The following is a 16,872-nucleotide window of genomic DNA, read 5'->3' as shown; positions in this document are numbered from 1 at the left end:
GACATGAACTGAAGGCAAAGCCCCCAGCACAGCCCAGGTGCTCACTCGCTGAGTTCTCGCTGAGTGTCTGCACCCGACTCCTGCCGGGTCATCTGATCCACCAGCAGGAGGTATCTACAGCTGGTCACAGAGGGAAGGGGGCCCTCCATCACTTACTTTACCCAAAGTTGGCCGCAGGCTCCCTCAGTCCCTGGGCTTCTCTATCCAGGGTCCCCTGTCTATCATGAGTCTGCACCTCGGGTCCCTTGTCACTAGGTATGGTTTTCAGTGCCTAGGTGCGCACACCCAGCAGCTGGGAAGGAGACTGGCATAAACACCTGGCCTGTGGATCCCAACTCTACCACTTCCTGGCTCAGTGATCTCAGCTACCAGTGACCAAGTCACTACCCGGTTTCTGAGTTCCAGTTGTAAAAACAGGAAACATTTCCTTCCTTGTGAGATAACCAAGTACTCAGAAGCTTTTCGTTATTAAGGACGTCCAGACATACCATGAGTCACATACCATTCCAGGAGGGCAGCCTGGAGCTCTCTGGCGCCTTTTGGTGTGTTTCTCCCCAGTCTGAAGGTCACAGCTGTCCCAAGGCTTTAACAAGTTTCCCAGAGCTCAATTAACCACAATGTGATCACAGTAGAGAAGGCTTTGATTCTTTAAAACACGATTAAAGGAAACCAAGCTGCGTGAACAAGTTATAGCTCCACCCATACGGAAAGAGGGGGCGCGGGGCACGTGACTGAGGTGCCTGGAAGTCATCCCAGTGGCTTCAAAGGCTCCATCCCCTCAGGAAGTCCAGTCACAGTCCTGCCGACATCGGGCCACATGGGGTTGGGGTGGACGGTCCGCCTCCTCACCACCTGCCAGGGGTAAGTGCACTGGTGCTGCTGGTCACTGAGCACGGCAGTATGGAGCTGGGTCCCAGCAGGGCTCATTTGGAGAGGGCGGGAAAAGCCACGGCCCCATCCCTTGAGAGAGGAGCAGATTCCCCCGTCCCATCCCCCACTACTCCCCCCCCCCCCCCGCAGCTCGCCCTCAGGCATAACACGAGACTGGGTTTGGCCAAGCAAGTAGCCACTGAGGGGGCAAATGAGGCACTCCAGTACTCAGCAGGGAGCACCTTGGAAAGCCGCCCACGGGGCACAATGCACCACAACTTTGGCTTGTTGCATGGGGAGCTAGAGAGTGAAAATCAGCTGGGCAGGGGCTCTGCCAAGAGATCGAGGCTGAGCCTGCCCGGGGCCAGGTGGGGAGGCCCTGATCTGGGCAGGGGCAGGAACGGAAGTCCAAGGCGTCCCTGGGGCTCATCCCTTGTGGGGCAGCTGGGGACACGCGGTTCTTGGGAGAGCAGGTCATCAGGGTTCCTCGGGCTGCCTGACATTGACGGGCACGTAAGTCACAGGGAAAGGCCAGGATCTAGGCCAGGGCTGTGGCAGCAGCGAGAGGTGGGGGCACGTGGTCACAGTGCAGGTGGACGAGGAACGCAGCGACACGAAACAGAACAGCAAAGAGCAGTCAGCTCCTCAGCTTCTCTGCGGAAGCCCCTCTGCTGCCCTTCTCCTTCCATCACCTTCCATCACCTTCCACCTTCTCCATTCCAGCCTCACGTCTGGGCAGGCTGGATGGAGGGCACGGCGGATGCTGGCCGCCCGACGGTCAGGGCGGCCCAAATATAACGCACGCCTTCCGGGGAAAGCTGCCGGACACCGTTACCTCCCTCACTTTCCACGTACAAGTTGCACCTGCGTCCTGGCTTATCTGAGCTGGAGAGAGTCTCTACCAGATCCTTAGGGGCCGAGAGGGGAAATCAGCTTGACTTCACACAGGGAGCAGGGAGCACACAGCGTGAGCAGCTGGGGCGGCGTGTGTGGAGAACCCGAGAAGTCGATGCCAGGAAGGGGTAGAGAAGCCACCAAGCAGAGCGGGTGGGCAGGAGATTGGTGGGGAGAGCAGACCCCACACGGAGGCCAGAAGAGGTTCGGGCCCAGAGCGCAAAGCTAGTCTGTTGCTGAAACCAGAGAGGAGCCCCTGGCAGAGAAGAGCTGGGGGGAAACACCTCCACCTGCTCGTGGGTGCCCTTCCCGCTTCACTCCCCGTCACGCAACAGGGGCTGGAAAGACAGGCAGAGGCACAGGCATTAATGGCAGGACACCACAACTGCCCCTGACTGGCAGGAGTCACACCTGGCCTGAGCTGTTCAGACAGACCCCCGACCCGCAGGGCGGTCCCCGCCCAAGCCACCACATCTCTCAGGGAAGCCCCAAAGTCCCTCAGTCCGATGCACCCCCCGTCTCACCACATCCCTCAGGGGGAAACCTACCCACACACCGAACCCACACCGAACCCCTCAGCCAGCACCTGCTGGATAAGCTCTGCCCCCAAGACCAGCCCCAAAGCTGGGAGAATGGGAATTCCGACACCCTCTCGTCATGCTCAAGCCCTTCCTTGGAGGACAGGAGGCCACACTTTCCCCTCATGAAGCCACAGGAATTTGGAGAAGGGCGTAACCATCTGTCCTCTCCCAAGGGACAGGCCCCGGGAGCCTCTGAACAGCTCCATTTGCCACCATGGCTGGGATGAGCCGCTTTGACACAGTGCCCCCCCATCAGCCAACCTAATTCCACCATCAGTCGACCCAGTTTCCCACCATGTTACTGAGCGGGCTTCCCAGCAAGGCCCGAACCCTTCCTGGGTGACCCTTCTCTAGGCCTGGCCCTATCCCAACCTGGAATGAAAGACCCAAGACCCCGTACCTGTCCTTCGCTCAGGATCCCTGGCTCTGGGCGTTTCCAAGACGAAACCAGGAGGATATAGAGCACCAGTAGCCCAAAGACCACGACCAGCATCCCAGTGCTGTTGGCAAAGACAGCTTCACTGGGCAGACTGGAGTATGGCTGGGTGTTGTTGTTCCTGAAGATGACAAAACACCGTGGGCCCTCGAGAGATTTTTGCCACCTGTTTTTGCCCAGTGATAGACCCAACACCCTTAACAGATGGCGAGAAAAGCTTCCAAGGACCATCTGTGACCTGGAATGTTAAGATAGTTTCTGGTCCCTGCCACCACCACAAGTATCTGCAGGATGCTTTCACCTATGAGGAAACTAAAGCTCAAAAATATGAGCTTGCCCACAGTCGTACAACTAGTAAACGGCATAGCCCAGACTTAAACCCAAGTCTGACCTCATATCTTCCTTGCTTTTCACTACCCACCCCCCATGCCTTAAAATAATGGGGGATGATAGTGGTTAGGCATGAGGTGGTCATCTTAACCCCCAGCTCTGCCACTTTCGGGCCGTGTGCCCTTAGGGAAGTTACTTAACTTCTCTGTGCCTCAGCTCCCTTATTTGTAAGCGGCAATGACAACAGTATCCATGTTGTAAAATGATCAGAGGATTAAATTTAAGGCGCTTAGAATAGCTTCTGACACACAGTAGGTACTAAGTCAATCGGATGGTAGATAAATTTTTTGCTGACCAATTTACCAATCCCAACCTAAAGATTCCATGACCTTCCAGATCAAGAACAAGCCCATCTCCAAAGGCTCCCCACCCCTGGATAGGCCCTGTGATCACAGGGTGCATCTTTGGAAGACGCTATGCCTTCCCCTCGACATTAGAGCTGGGGGCCCCATCCCACTCACAAACTGAAGAAGAGCTTCTCATTAATGCCGGAAATGACAGACGCAACGGACAGAAAGAGGATGACAGCTCCAAAGAAGACGTGGATGGGTTTAAGGAGGCTGCGCAGCCACACGGACACCCACGGCAGCAGGAAGACAACAAAGCCCAGGAACCACTGTGAACACAGGGAGGTGCCTGACTGCACCGCGCTGTTCCCGAAGGTGTAGGAGGCCATCCCGCCCCCCTGGGCCCCCGACCCCACAGTGGCCTCTCGCCCTTCTTTCCCAGCTCAAACCTCCCACCAGCTCCCGCACTGTGGTCGATTTCTTAGCCGAACCAGAATGTTCCACGAAATGCTCAGCTACAAGCCCAGTCTCCCGAAAGCCCAGCCACCCTTGTAATGTCTCTGCTGCCTTCCAGTCCCGGCCCATAAAACACGCCTGTGCAGGGCTGACGTCAGTGTGCAGAAACCACTTCCAGAATTGCTTCTGGTTCACAGAAAGGTGGGGACGGGGAAGGTGGAAAAGACCACAGACCGCATCAGCGTGGTATGTGCTATGATAAAGCTAGGACAACGGAGGGGCAGGGGGACGGGCGTGGGAACTACCAGTCTCCTGCGGCCACTTAAGCTGCCGATTCTATGGGATGCGCCCTGCAGGGCCATCTCTGGGGAATAACCGGAGGGAGTATTTGGTGCGGATGCCAGCAAAGTCCCAACCGGAGCCCACGGCCGCCGTCTGGGAGCGGGAACCCGAAGGAGAGGACCCACCTGGCAGGCAAAAAGGAAGACGGTGACGATGCCCAGCCAGCTGTGCAGGGAGTAGAGGCTGACGGTGTTTTCGTGGTTGTGAAACTGAAAGACGACGACCAGCCCCAGCACGGTCAGGATGAAGGCCAGCAGGTGCAGGACTGCGTGGCCAATCTTCCATGGCAGCTTGGGCCCCACCCACGACTGCGGCAGGCGGTACACCAGCGATGCTGCGGGAGAGAACGTCCCAGGGCCCGGCCTCTTCCCGTCGGCAACCCCAGCACGTTAGGGGGAATTAACCTGACGCGGTCCCACACCGCCTCCCAACCAGAGAGGAAGGAAATGCCAGCACGCGGCCACCCACTCCCCGGCATCTCCTCTCCTCACATCGTTTCAGCCGTGAAGGGCGCAGAGGGAGACAAAACAGTGACAAAAAGGGAGAAGCGGGTTTCTTGGACCCACCGGTCTGTCATTACATAATGATGTGTACATATGTCATTACATAACAAATGCACTCAAGCACAGCTCTGCGGGTGAGAAAGCAGTGTCGCTTTCGTTATTTCTTCCGCCTTCTTACAAGCGCAGTTAGCTGCCACAAACCCGGGCTCTTAATCGGGTTACACAGACCGAGGTCCACAGCCCGGCTCTGCCTCTCAGCTCTGTGGCCTCTTGTTTCTAAATCTCAGTTTCCCCATCTGTAAAATGGAGAGAGCGGCAGAGCCCATCTCACAGGCTTCTCGTAGGAACAAAATGGGCTGAGGTATCTGAAGTGCACAGGATAAGCAGCTACGACCAATGTCATCACCGTTCCCATTTTACAGGTGGGGAAAGTGAGGCTCACTTGGGCCCAAGGCCCAGCTCTGGATGCACGGGGCAAACACGGGCCTGGCACGGGTAAGCAGCTTCCTCATGGAAGGACCCGTGTCATGAGACGCTTCAACCTCCTGCTCCCTAAAGCAGAAGTTGGCAAACTACAGCCCATGGGCCAAGTCCAGCCTGCCATGCATTTTTGTGAGTAGTTTTACTGGAACACAGTCACGGGTGTGTTTTCATGTCATCTATGGCTGCTCACGATACAAGAATAAGGATGGGTAGCTGCAACACAGATCGTAGAGCCTGCAAAGCCTGGAACGTTTACTATCTGGCCCTTTACAGAAAAAGCGTGCCAACCCCCCGCCCCAGAGTGTCCGTGAAGCTCTGCTTCTCAGATGGCCCCCCTCCTCACTACTACCTTCCTGTAAATGACACCCGGGGCCACAGACAGCCCGGCCTCCCCCCACTCTCGTAGCCGCAAACCCAGCAGTGACAAAGGCCAGCTGTGGAGAGGGAGAGCTCTGCCCCGGCCGGGTCTGGGTCACAGCACGTCTCCCAGGGCCTCTTACTCACCAGCACTGTAGACCACCACTGAGCCAGCGACCATGAACACGGGGTGATAGTTGAACATGAGGCGGCTGGTGCCATCCCAGGCGAAGCCACCATGCCACAGCTGCATCCAGTAGACAGTGAGGATGACGCACATCAGGCCCAGCAGCGACAGTGCATAGAAGGACAAGTAGAACCACCCGACAGCCATTCTGACCAGGCGCCCCTGGAAGCAGCAGAGGTCACACGTCCCCGCCGGCTCTGCTGGCTGGAGCGCACCCCACACGCCAGCTAAAGGAGGGAACACTGAGCTCGCTCTTGCCCAAGGGGTGGGTGCTTTTCACTTCAGATCTCCTGCCACCAGCCCGGGCACTGCCCCGTGAGGCCTGATCTCTGGTTATGGACAGTGAGGCTGGCCCCACCCCAGCACCCAACGGTACACAGTACGGCCAGCTTGGGCCTGCGGCCGGCTCTGGAGGGGGCCCTCCTCTGCCGGGGCCGGACGTCAAGGCTCTGGGCCCAAAGCCCTGCGATTAGTCTCCCTTCACAGGGCCAAAAGGTAAAGAATCCACCCCACCCTTTCCCCACGGAAAATTAGGGATAGGAATCAAAATCCAGGCTAGAGTCATAGAAACGCCTCAGCCCTCAGTTCTAACAGAAGGAGGCAAACCCATAATCTGCAATGAGCAAACACACCATCATTAGGAAGAAGGAAGAGAGGAAGTCCTATGATCTCCCACTTCTACAAAAAAGTTCTTCCCCAGACGGTGAACTCCGTGGGGCTAAACCTCCCACTGAGGAAGTAAGATCAGGCTGTTGCTCTAGAACCTCCCACATTCCACACTTGCAATTGGACAACAGCCCTCAGGTGTCCCCAGGCCTGACACTTCTGCTTTCTCTTCCTCCGTGGAAAGTTCAGAGGAGAAAGGAGGAAGCAAGAACTCATGGTCTAGAAAGCAAGAGTTTATTTTTAGCTTTCCCTGTGTACCTGATAAACTCAGAAACCAACTCTGGTTTCAGACAAATGCCTCGGGCCCTAAGCAGTTGCACTTTAACACCAGGCAGGTGGGCGTGAGGTTTGGCGGGCAAACACACAAAGCCACAGGGCCGTCTCGGCTTTTCCGCTAACTACACCTGCAGGCAGCACGGGCCCAGCTCTCAAGGCGGTCACCCTGTCACGCAGACTCACACCGAGAAGGGGACACTGCGGCAGGCTGCAGTTCAGATCCCTTAATCTGAGGCCGCTAACAGAGAGGAAAGGAAGTCCCTGAAACCGGCCAGAACTCCCAAGGAGGTAACACATTGGATTCCCTCACCTTTAGAATTAGTGGTAGGCTGACAGAGTGAGGGCCTAGGCTCCGATCCTTATGAAATGAGGCATCTGGAGGAAATCACTTAGCATGTGTAGGACTCAGTCTTCTCATCTGCAAAAAGGCACGGTAACAGGAATAGAACTTACTGAGTAGAACCCATGAACACAGGATCCCATTTGCTCCTCTTGACAACCCTGTGAGAGGTCCTCAACCCCACTTTACAGAGGAAACCAAGGGTCAGAAAGATTTGGGGCACCTGAGCGGTTCGGTCGGTTAGGCATCTGACTTGATTTCGGCTCAGGTCATGATCTCACGGTTTCGTGAGTTCAGGCCCCACGTGGGGCCCTGTGCCGACAGTGTGGAGCCTGCTTGGGATTCACCAAGTCTCTCTGCCCCTCCCCTGCTCGTGCTGTCTTAGTCTCTCTCAAAATAAATAAATAAAACTTAAAAAAAAAAAACAACTTAAAAAAAAAAAAAAGAAAGATTAAATACCAGCATTAGGACCCAGTAAAGGGGTAGGAAGTTTCAAATCCTTGTCCGTTTGGCTTCAAGTCCCCTGTTTTTTTACCTTGACCATAGGTTGTCAGAAGGTCAAGTGAGGGGCGCCTGGGTGGCTCAGTTGGTTAAGCGTCCAACTTCGGCTCAGCTCATGATCTCACAGTTTGTGAGTTCGAGCCCCACATCAGGCTCTGTGCTGAGAGCACGGAGCCTGGAGCCTGTTTCAGATTCTGGGTCTCCCTCTCTCTCTGCCCCTCCCCTGCTTGTGCCTTCTCTCTCAAAAATAAATAAACATTAAAAAAAAAGGTTTTTTTAAAAAAAAAGGTCAAGTGAGAAAATGTCCGTTAAGGATGCTGTGAGAGCTAAATATTCTGCTTTTCTCGATGTTGTCACAGCAGTTCATCCTAGCTACCAACTAAAGCCTGAAGCTCGTGGTCCCCGTGGCTGCCCAGGCCTCTCAGTGGCCCCAACAGCATGTCACGCCAGTTCTCTCCATGACAGGTGTCCACCTAATCAGAAAAAGACACTGAGCTCTCACAATGTGATCCAAGCTAGCAGTCACCACAGAGAAAGTTAGATCCGAGGGCTGGGGGAAAACCAAGCTTCCATAAGGCTAGAAGGAGAAAATAATGTCTTCCTAGAAGCTTCCTGATTCAACTCCTGAGCTCAGAGATTTGCTGCCCAGCCTCAGAGGCGTCCCCTTAGTCCCCGTAAGAGCAGAGGAAGTTTCGGGTCACCAGATGTTCAGTCACCCCCCAGTGAAGTCAGCATGAAGCACTTGGTCAGCAGGCTCCATCCATCAGACAGTATCTCTCATGACTTTCTTTTCCTTTGGAGGAGAAAAAAACAAAAGTAAATATAATCCAAAAGAGACTGTCTCCACCCTCCTGGATTACTACTCTGGGACAGACTTAGAATATTCAACGGGGACACTTTCCTGAACGAGGGCCGCAATATTACACTGCTCACAGTACACAGAAGAGCCCTTCCTCTGCCCGAGTGTGCAAAAACAGAGAAAAAAAGAATACAGTGAAAACTGCAACCCAAACGCTGAGAACAGTCTTTCATTTATTCCAAGAAAGTAGGTTTGTGCTATGATTTCAGGGTGTGCTCACCATTGTTTGGTCTCTGATTCTGCCCATTCCAAAGCAGAAATCCCCATACGCTTCTACAAAGGCCCAGAATGGTAAATATCTTAGGCTTTGTAGGACAGACAGTCTCTGTCACAACTATGCCATCGACTCTTCTGATGTAGTGCGAAAGCAGGCACAGACAACACCTTCACAAATCAACACGGCTACGTTCCCCCAAAAACTTTATTTGCGGGCAAATTTCAGGTTCATGTTGCCTTTACGTATCACAAATATTATCCTTTTCGTTTCTGTTAGTTATCTAAAAATGGAAAAACCTTGGAGCGCCGGAGTGGCTCAGTTGGTTAAGCGTCCTGACTCTTGATTTCAGCTCAGGTCATGATCTCACAGTTGCGTGAGCTCGGGCTCCACGTCCAGCTCTGCGCTGACAGCACAGAGTCTGCTTGGGACTCTCTCTCTCTCAAAATAAATAAACATTTTTTTTAATCAAAAAAAAAAATGCAAGTGTGCCAGATTTGGCCTGGAAGTTACACAAGTTTTGTCAACTGTGATCTAAGAAACATACTCCCCAACCTAATACTTTCCTCGGTCCCTTGACAAAAAGGATTCTCCCTGGCTGCATCAGGCCCTGGGGTAGGAAATGGGTAAGTTTCCATTCAGCTCTTAATCTTAGGAAAAGGCTCTATTCCAAGCTCTTATAACTTTTATAATTTAGAACTACAAGCAGATGAAGGGATAGAAAGTCAATTTGTTGTTCCTGCTTCCGGATGAATGGTGGGGGATTTAGGAATCCTGAGAATCATACTTCGGGTTCAAGTCCTAAACGCTTCTCTGACAGATCAAAATCACCGGGACCCAAAGAGAGAAAGCGACTTGGCCATGGTGAGTGGCAGAGCTGGTACAGGAACCCAGGTTCACTTCCCCTCAGCTCCAAGAACGCCTCACTTCCAAACGTAGCTTCTGTAAAATCAGGGCTCAGGAGTGAGGACCCCTGAACTCCAGCCAGGAGGTAGGTAAGCAAGGTGCTCCTTAGCACCACAGTGATTACAGACCCGCCCTTCCGGACTGCTCCCGTTTGGCTCCGGTGTCGGGAGAACCGCTCCAGGAATCCGGAGCCCGATCCCTGACTCTTCTGCGGGGACGGAGGGCGGCTGTCGGTCCTAGCTAACCTTCGGTGAAAACTACGGCGAGGAGCTCCGCCTGCTGACTGCGACTTCCGAAGAGCTTTCGTGCCTGTGCAACCACACCTGTAGAAGGAAGGACACGGACAGCGGTGTCCATTTCCTACAAAAGAAAGCTGAGCCCGAGCGAGGGGTAGCGACAGCACGAGGGGAAATAGCAGCGGAGCCAGCACTCGAACCCAGGTCCGTGAACTCCCCACCCGAGCTCTTTCTCACCCCCGAACCACAGAGGGTCGCAGGGGTCTCTCGGACCCGCCTCTCGCCACCCGGCGCCGCGGCTACTAGGACTCCGGGAAGTTGGAATCGGGGACTTTCGGAGACAGACCCACCCGCCGGGCACCGCCACCCAGTGCCAAAAGAGCCGGGCCGCCGCCCTCTCTTATAGGCTCATAGCACTTCCGGCCGCGCGCGCGGCCGCCTGGGAAATGAAGTCTGGAGTTGTGGACTCCAACATCAGTCCTTCCGCTGGTGTTTCTTCCCTAGGGAGTACCGCCCCGCCTCCGCCCTGCCTCTCACCCCGTCCCCCATCTCGCGTTCGGGCGGACGCGAAGCTGGGTCTCAGCAAGGCCGCGGGACAGCGACTGGGAGGGACAGGAGCTGGACGCGGCGACGCCGGGAAGGCACCAGACGACCGAGCCCAGGGAAGCGGGGGCCCAAACATGGCGGCCGGGCTGGCCACAGAGCGCGGAGGGAAAGCCGAGGACCCGCGGACAGCCCGGCACGGACGGCGCCCGCGTCCGCCATCTACTTCCGGGATTTAAAACCTCTTCCCGGAAGCCAGGCCGGCGTCCCCATGACAACCGACGTTGGGTCTCCGAGGTGAGCGTGCTTGAGGAGTGGGGAAAAGGGACCGGGGTCGGAGTTTTCGTTGTCGCTCTTTGGGTTTGGGTGTTTCGCCAAGACAGCCCCGTGTTGAGGTGAATTGGGAAGGGTGAGGAAAACTGCCCTGGGGACAGAGGGAACGCGGCACCGAACGGTGGGACGGACCGAAGACGGCTTCGTTCTGTCGCGCATCACTGCTGCCCTAAAGCAGAGGTCATCCTTCCCGTAGATTTGGCGGTGGGCGCTTCTGGGTCACGGTTCCTCACGACAGCTCTCCGTGGTGGCCCGTGAAGTCCCAGCTTAGAGCGCGGGCTTTGGTGTCACCCCCTGTTGTGAACCCTGGCTCTGTTCACCAGCTACCTGGAGGAATGACTTGAACCCTGACCCTGTATTCTTGTCTTTAGAACGGGGGATCATTCTTAACTACCTTGCAGAGCAGTTGCGAGGATTAAAGGAAGTTATACCTGGTTGAGGTTAACGTGGTGCTGGTAGGGGGTGATAGCTATCAATATTATTTGACGAATGAGTGAAATTGCCATCATGCAGCCACTCAAGGCCGGGGTGGGGTGGGGGGTACTTCTTCACCAGGTGAGGTGGATGCGGTTCGCTAACCTCTCAGAGCCACTGTATAATATGGGGATTATATTCGTAATAACGGTCTCCTTCTCAAGATGGGTGTAGGTAGGAGTAAATAATGTAATGAATATAAAGAGTTTGTAAATTGTAAAACATTTTATAGATGTTAATTAAAACTTTTTAAATATATATTTATTTTTGAGAGCGAGAAAGAGAGAGAGGGAGACAGAGAATCCGAAGCAGACTCCAGGCTCCCAAGATGTCAGCACAGAGCCCCCACGGGGGTGGGGCTCGAACCCAGAACTGTGAGATCATGACCGGAGCTGAAGTCGGACACTCGACCGACTGAGCCATCCATGTGCCCCGATTTACAGATGTTAATTTAATTTCACTCTCTTACACTTCACAGGATTTTGAAATTTGTTTGTAGATTTCACCCGGCTGGAGGGGTCACCGGACACCTTGGGCCTTGGAATGTACCTTCCCCGGTGCCACTATGTGGCTGCCACCTTAAACATAAAAGTTTTGCAGGAGACCACGATTTCCTCCCAGCCTTTTCTGCCTGCACCTCTTCCCACTTCTCCTGTGCCAACGTCTTTCCCACCCAGTGACATATCAGCCTGTTACATAACAGGCAGCTTTGGGCAGTAGTTAAGAGCACAGACTCTGGACCCAGGCTGCCTGATTCTGAATCCCAGCTCTGCCACTGCTACTGGCAATGTGATCTTGGACAAATAATTTTTCCTCTCTGAGCCTCAAGTGTCCTGTCTGTAAAATGGGTAGCGTAATGATAGTGTGTCTTCTACTTCATGGGGTTATTATGAAATTTAAATAATGTGAGTGCTGAGGATAGTCCCTGGCAGGGATGCCTGGCTGGCCCAGTTGGTGGAGCAGGTGACTCTTGATATTGGGGTCATGAGTTTGAGCCCTCCCCCCCAAAAAAAGTCCCTGGCAGGGGCGCCTGGGTGGGTCAGTCGGTTAGGCGTCCAACTTCGGCTCAGGTCATGATCTCACGGTCCGTGAGTTCAAGCCCCGCATCGGGCTCTGTGCTGACAGCTCGGAGCCTGGAGCCTGTTTCGGATTCTGTGTCTCCCTCTCTCTCTGACCCTCCCCCGTTCATGCTCTGTCTCTCTCTGTCTCAAAAATAAATAAACGTTAAAAAGAATTTTTTTTTTTTAAAAAGTCCCTGGCATATTGTGATATATAAAGGTTTGCCGCTTCTATTAGTATTAGAATTAATATTACTACATGGCAAGACAGTCACTCTTTGTAGTACTCCTGGATTCCTTTGAACTCAAAAGTAGTTAGAAAGAGTTCTGCGTTGGGGCGCCTGGCTGGCTCAGTCAGAGGAGCATGTGACTCTTGGTTTTGGAGCTGTGAATTCAAGCCCCGTGTTGGGTGTAGAGATTACTTACAGCAATCAAGTAAATTAAAATGAAGAAAGGAAAGGAAGGAAGGACAAAATGAGCTCTGCACTTAGAAGCTTCCAGGAATGGAGAAAGTTGGAGGGTGAGAGTCCCTGGAAGGAGTGACTAGTGGGTTTTTTGGTGGCGGTCGTGGCTTGGTCATTGGTGTGTCCCAAGCACATAGAATGCTGCCTGGGACGTAGTAGGTCCTCAGTGAATGTTGTATTAATGACTTTCTAACGACCTTTTTGTTTTGTTTTGTCCTCAACAGGCCCTTGTCTTAGAGCAAGGGGAATAGCTCTGATTCTGAGGAACTAGTGCTTCTCCCTCAGTGCTGGGGAGAAAGCCACGAGCAGTTTTCTGGGTAACTGTGGAATGTGCCCCGCTGGGCCCACCAAAGCAGCAGCAGGATGCTCCAGACCAGTAACTACAGCCTGGTACTCTCCCTGCAGTTCCTGCTGCTGTCCTATGACCTCTTCGTCAATTCCTTCTCGGAGCTACTCCGAATGGCTCCCGTCGTCCAGTTGGTGCTCTTCATGTGAGTTCAGGGGGTGGGACTGGACAGCTGAACCCAAGCAGTTAGAAGGCCCCGACGATTATGATTTAGCGTTTTAAAGTAGCTGATGGAAAAACCTCAGGGAAAATCAAATTTCACCCATGTTGGGTACTCCACGGTACGGAGACATGTCAGAGGTCCTGTGTTTCTATACTTCTAGCAGGGGCCTGGGATACAGGGAGCAGTCAGAGGGTCAGACTGCTCACCGTGTCATTCTCTTCCTCTGTGAGTAGAAATCTTGGCTTACACTGCCGTGAAAGGGGGTTGCAAAATGGCAGGTTAAAAGGGTACTCGTATCAGTTCTCTATATGGTATGGAAGCGGTTGGCATTTTTCCTGCACAAAGATTCAGAGACTCCATGAGGCAAGTTCTCGACAGAAGACTAGTTTTCGGCACCGTCTTCCTTCCTTCGGCACACGCATGAATACATGTGACGGGTATTCATTGGCCTGCCGAACCGTGTTCTAGTTGCAGTGGCAAACCTGATAATTTCGTGCTCTCCATGGCTTCCATTCTAGAAGCCCTCATTGACCCCTCCCATTGAGAGGGACAATGAACCCATTTTTTTCAAGATAATTTTATAGGGTAATAAATGTTTACAGTGGATGTGAAGTAGGTGGGGGTGGGGAGGGGAGGGCTACCCTAGGCGTAGGGTTAAAGAAGAGTCTTTCTGAAGAGGGGACACTTGAACTGAGACCTGAATGGCACTGAGGCACCGTCTGTGCAAAGATGGGGGGAAAGGTGTTGCTGTCTTGCTAGATGAAAATGTCTGACGGGACCAGGTTATGCGACAGGCGGGGCCGGCTTTGGACAGAAGAAACCGTCTTCTCACCAGTGTCTAGAAGTTAAGAGTGTCAGAGCAGGAAAGCCTTGTCTGTGGACTGCGGCTCAAGTGATGGGGCCAGCCGGTAGTTTTAGTCTCGTGTCATTTGGGACCCAAAGCCCAGGCTATCTCTGGGGAGTTTCCGGAGGTCTAGATCACAGGGAAGGCCAGACTTCATAGTGTCCCTTAGGACCCAGGGCCAGCTCTTGGGTCGTCCCACAGACCTCCATTTGGCTGTGCTTTGTTTTATGTTTGCAGCATCCAGGATATCGCAATCCTTTTCAACATCATCATCATTTTCCTCATGTTCTTCAACACCTTCGTCTTCCAGGCTGGCTTGGTCAACCTCCTATTCCATAAGTTCAAAGGGACCATCATCCTCACAGCTGTGTACTTCGCCCTCAGCATCTCCTTTCATGTCTGGGTCATGGTAAGAGCAGAGCTCTGAATTCCTGAACCCTTAAGGGACTAGGAGTAGCTTTTTCTCGAGGAAGCCACGAGGAAGCCAGCATCATTCTTTTACATCTCAAAGAATCCTTGATGGGAAACCGGTGAAATGAGTGTGGTCCCGCCTGGGGTTGGGCATGTGAGAGCTCCATGAGGCACCTCTGCCCAACCTTTTGTGTTAAAGAACTGCCTTATCCAAGAGTCAGGGGCCATTTCTGGAATATTCAGCTCACCTTTGCCCCCAACAGTCCAGCCAGAGCTAAAACAGGAGGTCGAATCCGTTTTATCATTAGCTATTTGGGCAGGTGGGTGTTGAGACAGGGAATTCTTAGGCATCCGTGTCCCATGGGAAATGGCCAGGCCAGGGGTGCCCCTTGCCCTTTAGTGCTTCGTGCCCTCTGCTCTGTCCCCGTCACTTATACTGGAAGAACCCTTCTCCAGTGTGCCTCAGAGCAAATGCCAGGTTTCGTGGTTCCAGATTTCTCCTGCTTCACGAATGGTTCTGTCTGTTTGGGTATGGCCTGTGTTTCTCGCGTACTCATTTTGATGGAACACAGTAAAACCTCAGGGTTCTCTAGTCGTTCCTCTACTAACGCCACCTTAGACTGAGCCGTCTGTTAAGTTGCCCTTGTTATCCCACGGAGGGAAGTAGAGCTCACAGGAAAGAAAGAGCAGTGCCAACGTCTCTAGGTGCTTCCTGAAGAAGATTGTCTCTGCTCTCCCTCCTGGGGCCAAAATAGGTCCTGGCTTTGTACTGTAAAGCTGTTAATCTGATTAAACCTTGAGGGCACTAAGCCTTTATCTGACAGGAACCGAGCCTGAGATCTTCAAGGCAAGACAGTGACCACACCGAACTCCTTCCTGAGATAATGTATAGCACTTCTCCTTGGAAAAGGCTGTGGAATGGAAGGAAATAAATAGCTTAGTTCAAACTTCCTCCTTCAGGGTTAAAAGGATATTTCCTTTGCAGCAGAAAAGGGAGTTTGAAGCTCCTTTGAGAAACACCACTTGGGGTTGTGGGAAGAAAGGAGGGGGAGATTAGCCTGATTTAAAACCACGTGGCATGTCTGCAGCTAACCAAGGTAGAGATGCTAGGGCCTCATCTGGTGGCTAAGCTTTCCCTGTCTCCTCATGTCTCCTGCAGAACTTACGCTGGAAAAATTCCAGCCGCTTTGTCTGGACAGATGGACTTCAAACGCTGTTTGTATTCCAGAGATTAGGTAAGGACCAGAGCAACCTCAGGCCTCACTTCGGTGCCACCATTGGCTCGGGCTACTAAGGCCCTTGATCCTGCCTTCCCCGTCCATCACGGCCAGCATGGGATGAGTGGATCAGCCGTGGCAAGAACAGGAGAGATTATGGCCCACTGCCCTTGCTGGGAGTCACTGGGAGATCCTGAGGCAGGGCGGCCCTCCGCCTTGGTAGGTTTGGTTCTTAGCCTGAAACGAATACTCAGGAGCGTCCCTGAAGCTTCTTCTCTACTTATCCACAGCGGCAGTGTTATACTGTTACTTCTACAAACGGACAGCCGTGAGACTGGGCGATCCTCGCTTCTACCAGGACTCGTTATGGCTGCGCAGGGAGTTCACACAAGTCCGGAGGTGACCGCTTCTCGTCACACTGATGGAGGCCTTTCCTTCCTGACAGATGCTACGCTTGTGGTCCTGTGGGGTGGGGGTTGGCCCTGTGCACAGGAAGCAGCTTGACTTTCCTAGGACAGGCTCAGGCCACTTGTGTTCTGCAGTCAAGAAGGAAGATCTTCCCTCTTGCAAGTTAAAGTGTTTCCCAATACAGATTTCAGTACACACCCCTCCCCGGCCTCCTGCCTCAGGTCCCTTTTCCTTTTCTGCCCTCTACTCCTCTTCCTCACGGAAGGCGGTGAGGCTTTATCCTTGGCGAGCTATCACTTAGCCTGTCCAGGAGGGGCTCCTGGCACCTACCTTCTTTGCACCAAACACTAATTAATGACTGAAGGATGCAAAGAGTGTCATTTCTGAGCTCCTGACTGATGACACCGTAGACCTGTAGATTTTATACCCAAGGCGCTTTTTTTACATTTTATAGATAGGAAATAAATTGAATTCTTTTTCCAGAAATGGTGGAGTCTGTCTGTCTAGCTACATCTCTTTGCAGATAAGAGGCATGTCAAGTCCTAACCTAGCGTCTTCTTGAGCCACAGAACAAATACAGATATTTATTGAGTGCCATTATGAGTATAAGCTGTTTTTATAGGAATTCGGGATGTAATCTGACGCCCCACCCCGACCCTTGGAGTTCCAAACTTCGGTGCTTTATCCAGACTCTCCCTGCCATTAGGACCCTAAACTGCCCTCAGAAGAATAAAAATGTTCCTTAGCCTGCTTTGGCAAAAGAAAATTTTAAAGTGCATGTGCCCGTAGTATCCGTTTTCTGTTGTCAGAATAGTGTGTAACACTAC

General features: G+C 53.0%; 2 protein-coding genes across 23 annotated transcripts; one reads left to right on the top strand and one right to left on the bottom strand.

Moving 5' to 3' along the window:
- Positions 1–623: 623 nt before the first annotated feature.
- On the bottom strand, positions 624–10,455 carry LOC125146816 (lysosomal membrane ascorbate-dependent ferrireductase CYB561A3). Of its 21 annotated transcripts, none has more exons than XM_047823706.1 (9): positions 10,322–10,455; positions 9,794–9,871; positions 7,528–8,362; positions 7,039–7,146; positions 5,747–5,948; positions 4,382–4,590; positions 3,633–3,787; positions 2,746–2,902; positions 624–852 (listed from the first exon to the last, which is right to left on the bottom strand). In XM_047823706.1, the coding sequence occupies exons 5-9, from the start codon at positions 5,931–5,933 to the stop codon at positions 748–750; spliced, it is 813 nt and encodes a 270-aa protein (XP_047679662.1). In that variant the 5' UTR covers positions 5,934–5,948; positions 7,039–7,146; positions 7,528–8,362; positions 9,794–9,871; positions 10,322–10,455; the 3' UTR covers positions 624–747. The 21 variants fall into 21 exon arrangements, with proteins under 21 accessions (XP_047679662.1, XP_047679652.1, XP_047679654.1 ...); XM_047823696.1 differs by lacking the exon at positions 10,322–10,455 and adding an exon at positions 10,022–10,161 and having other exon boundaries at positions 8,649–9,871; XM_047823698.1 differs by lacking the exon at positions 10,322–10,455 and adding an exon at positions 10,022–10,161 and having other exon boundaries at positions 8,271–8,362; positions 8,649–9,871.
- A 30-nt stretch (positions 10,456–10,485) lies between these two features.
- Positions 10,486–16,531, top strand: TMEM138 (transmembrane protein 138). 2 transcript variants are annotated; one of them, XM_047823714.1, is made up of 5 exons: positions 10,486–10,624; positions 12,881–13,147; positions 14,247–14,418; positions 15,580–15,655; positions 15,928–16,531. In XM_047823714.1, the coding sequence occupies exons 2-5, from the start codon at positions 13,020–13,022 to the stop codon at positions 16,038–16,040; spliced, it is 489 nt and encodes a 162-aa protein (XP_047679670.1). In that variant the 5' UTR covers positions 10,486–10,624; positions 12,881–13,019; the 3' UTR covers positions 16,041–16,531. The 2 variants fall into 2 exon arrangements, with proteins under 2 accessions (XP_047679670.1, XP_047679671.1); XM_047823715.1 differs by lacking the exon at positions 15,580–15,655 and having other exon boundaries at positions 14,320–14,418.
- Positions 16,532–16,872: the final 341 nt, after the last annotated feature.

The sequence above is a fragment of the Prionailurus viverrinus genome, chromosome D1 (genome assembly GCF_022837055.1).
Source record: "Prionailurus viverrinus isolate Anna chromosome D1, UM_Priviv_1.0, whole genome shotgun sequence".
NCBI lineage: Eukaryota > Metazoa > Chordata > Mammalia > Carnivora > Felidae > Prionailurus > Prionailurus viverrinus.
The sequence above is the reverse complement of the archived record's forward strand: the minus strand, read 5'-3'. Positions and strand labels throughout refer to the sequence as shown.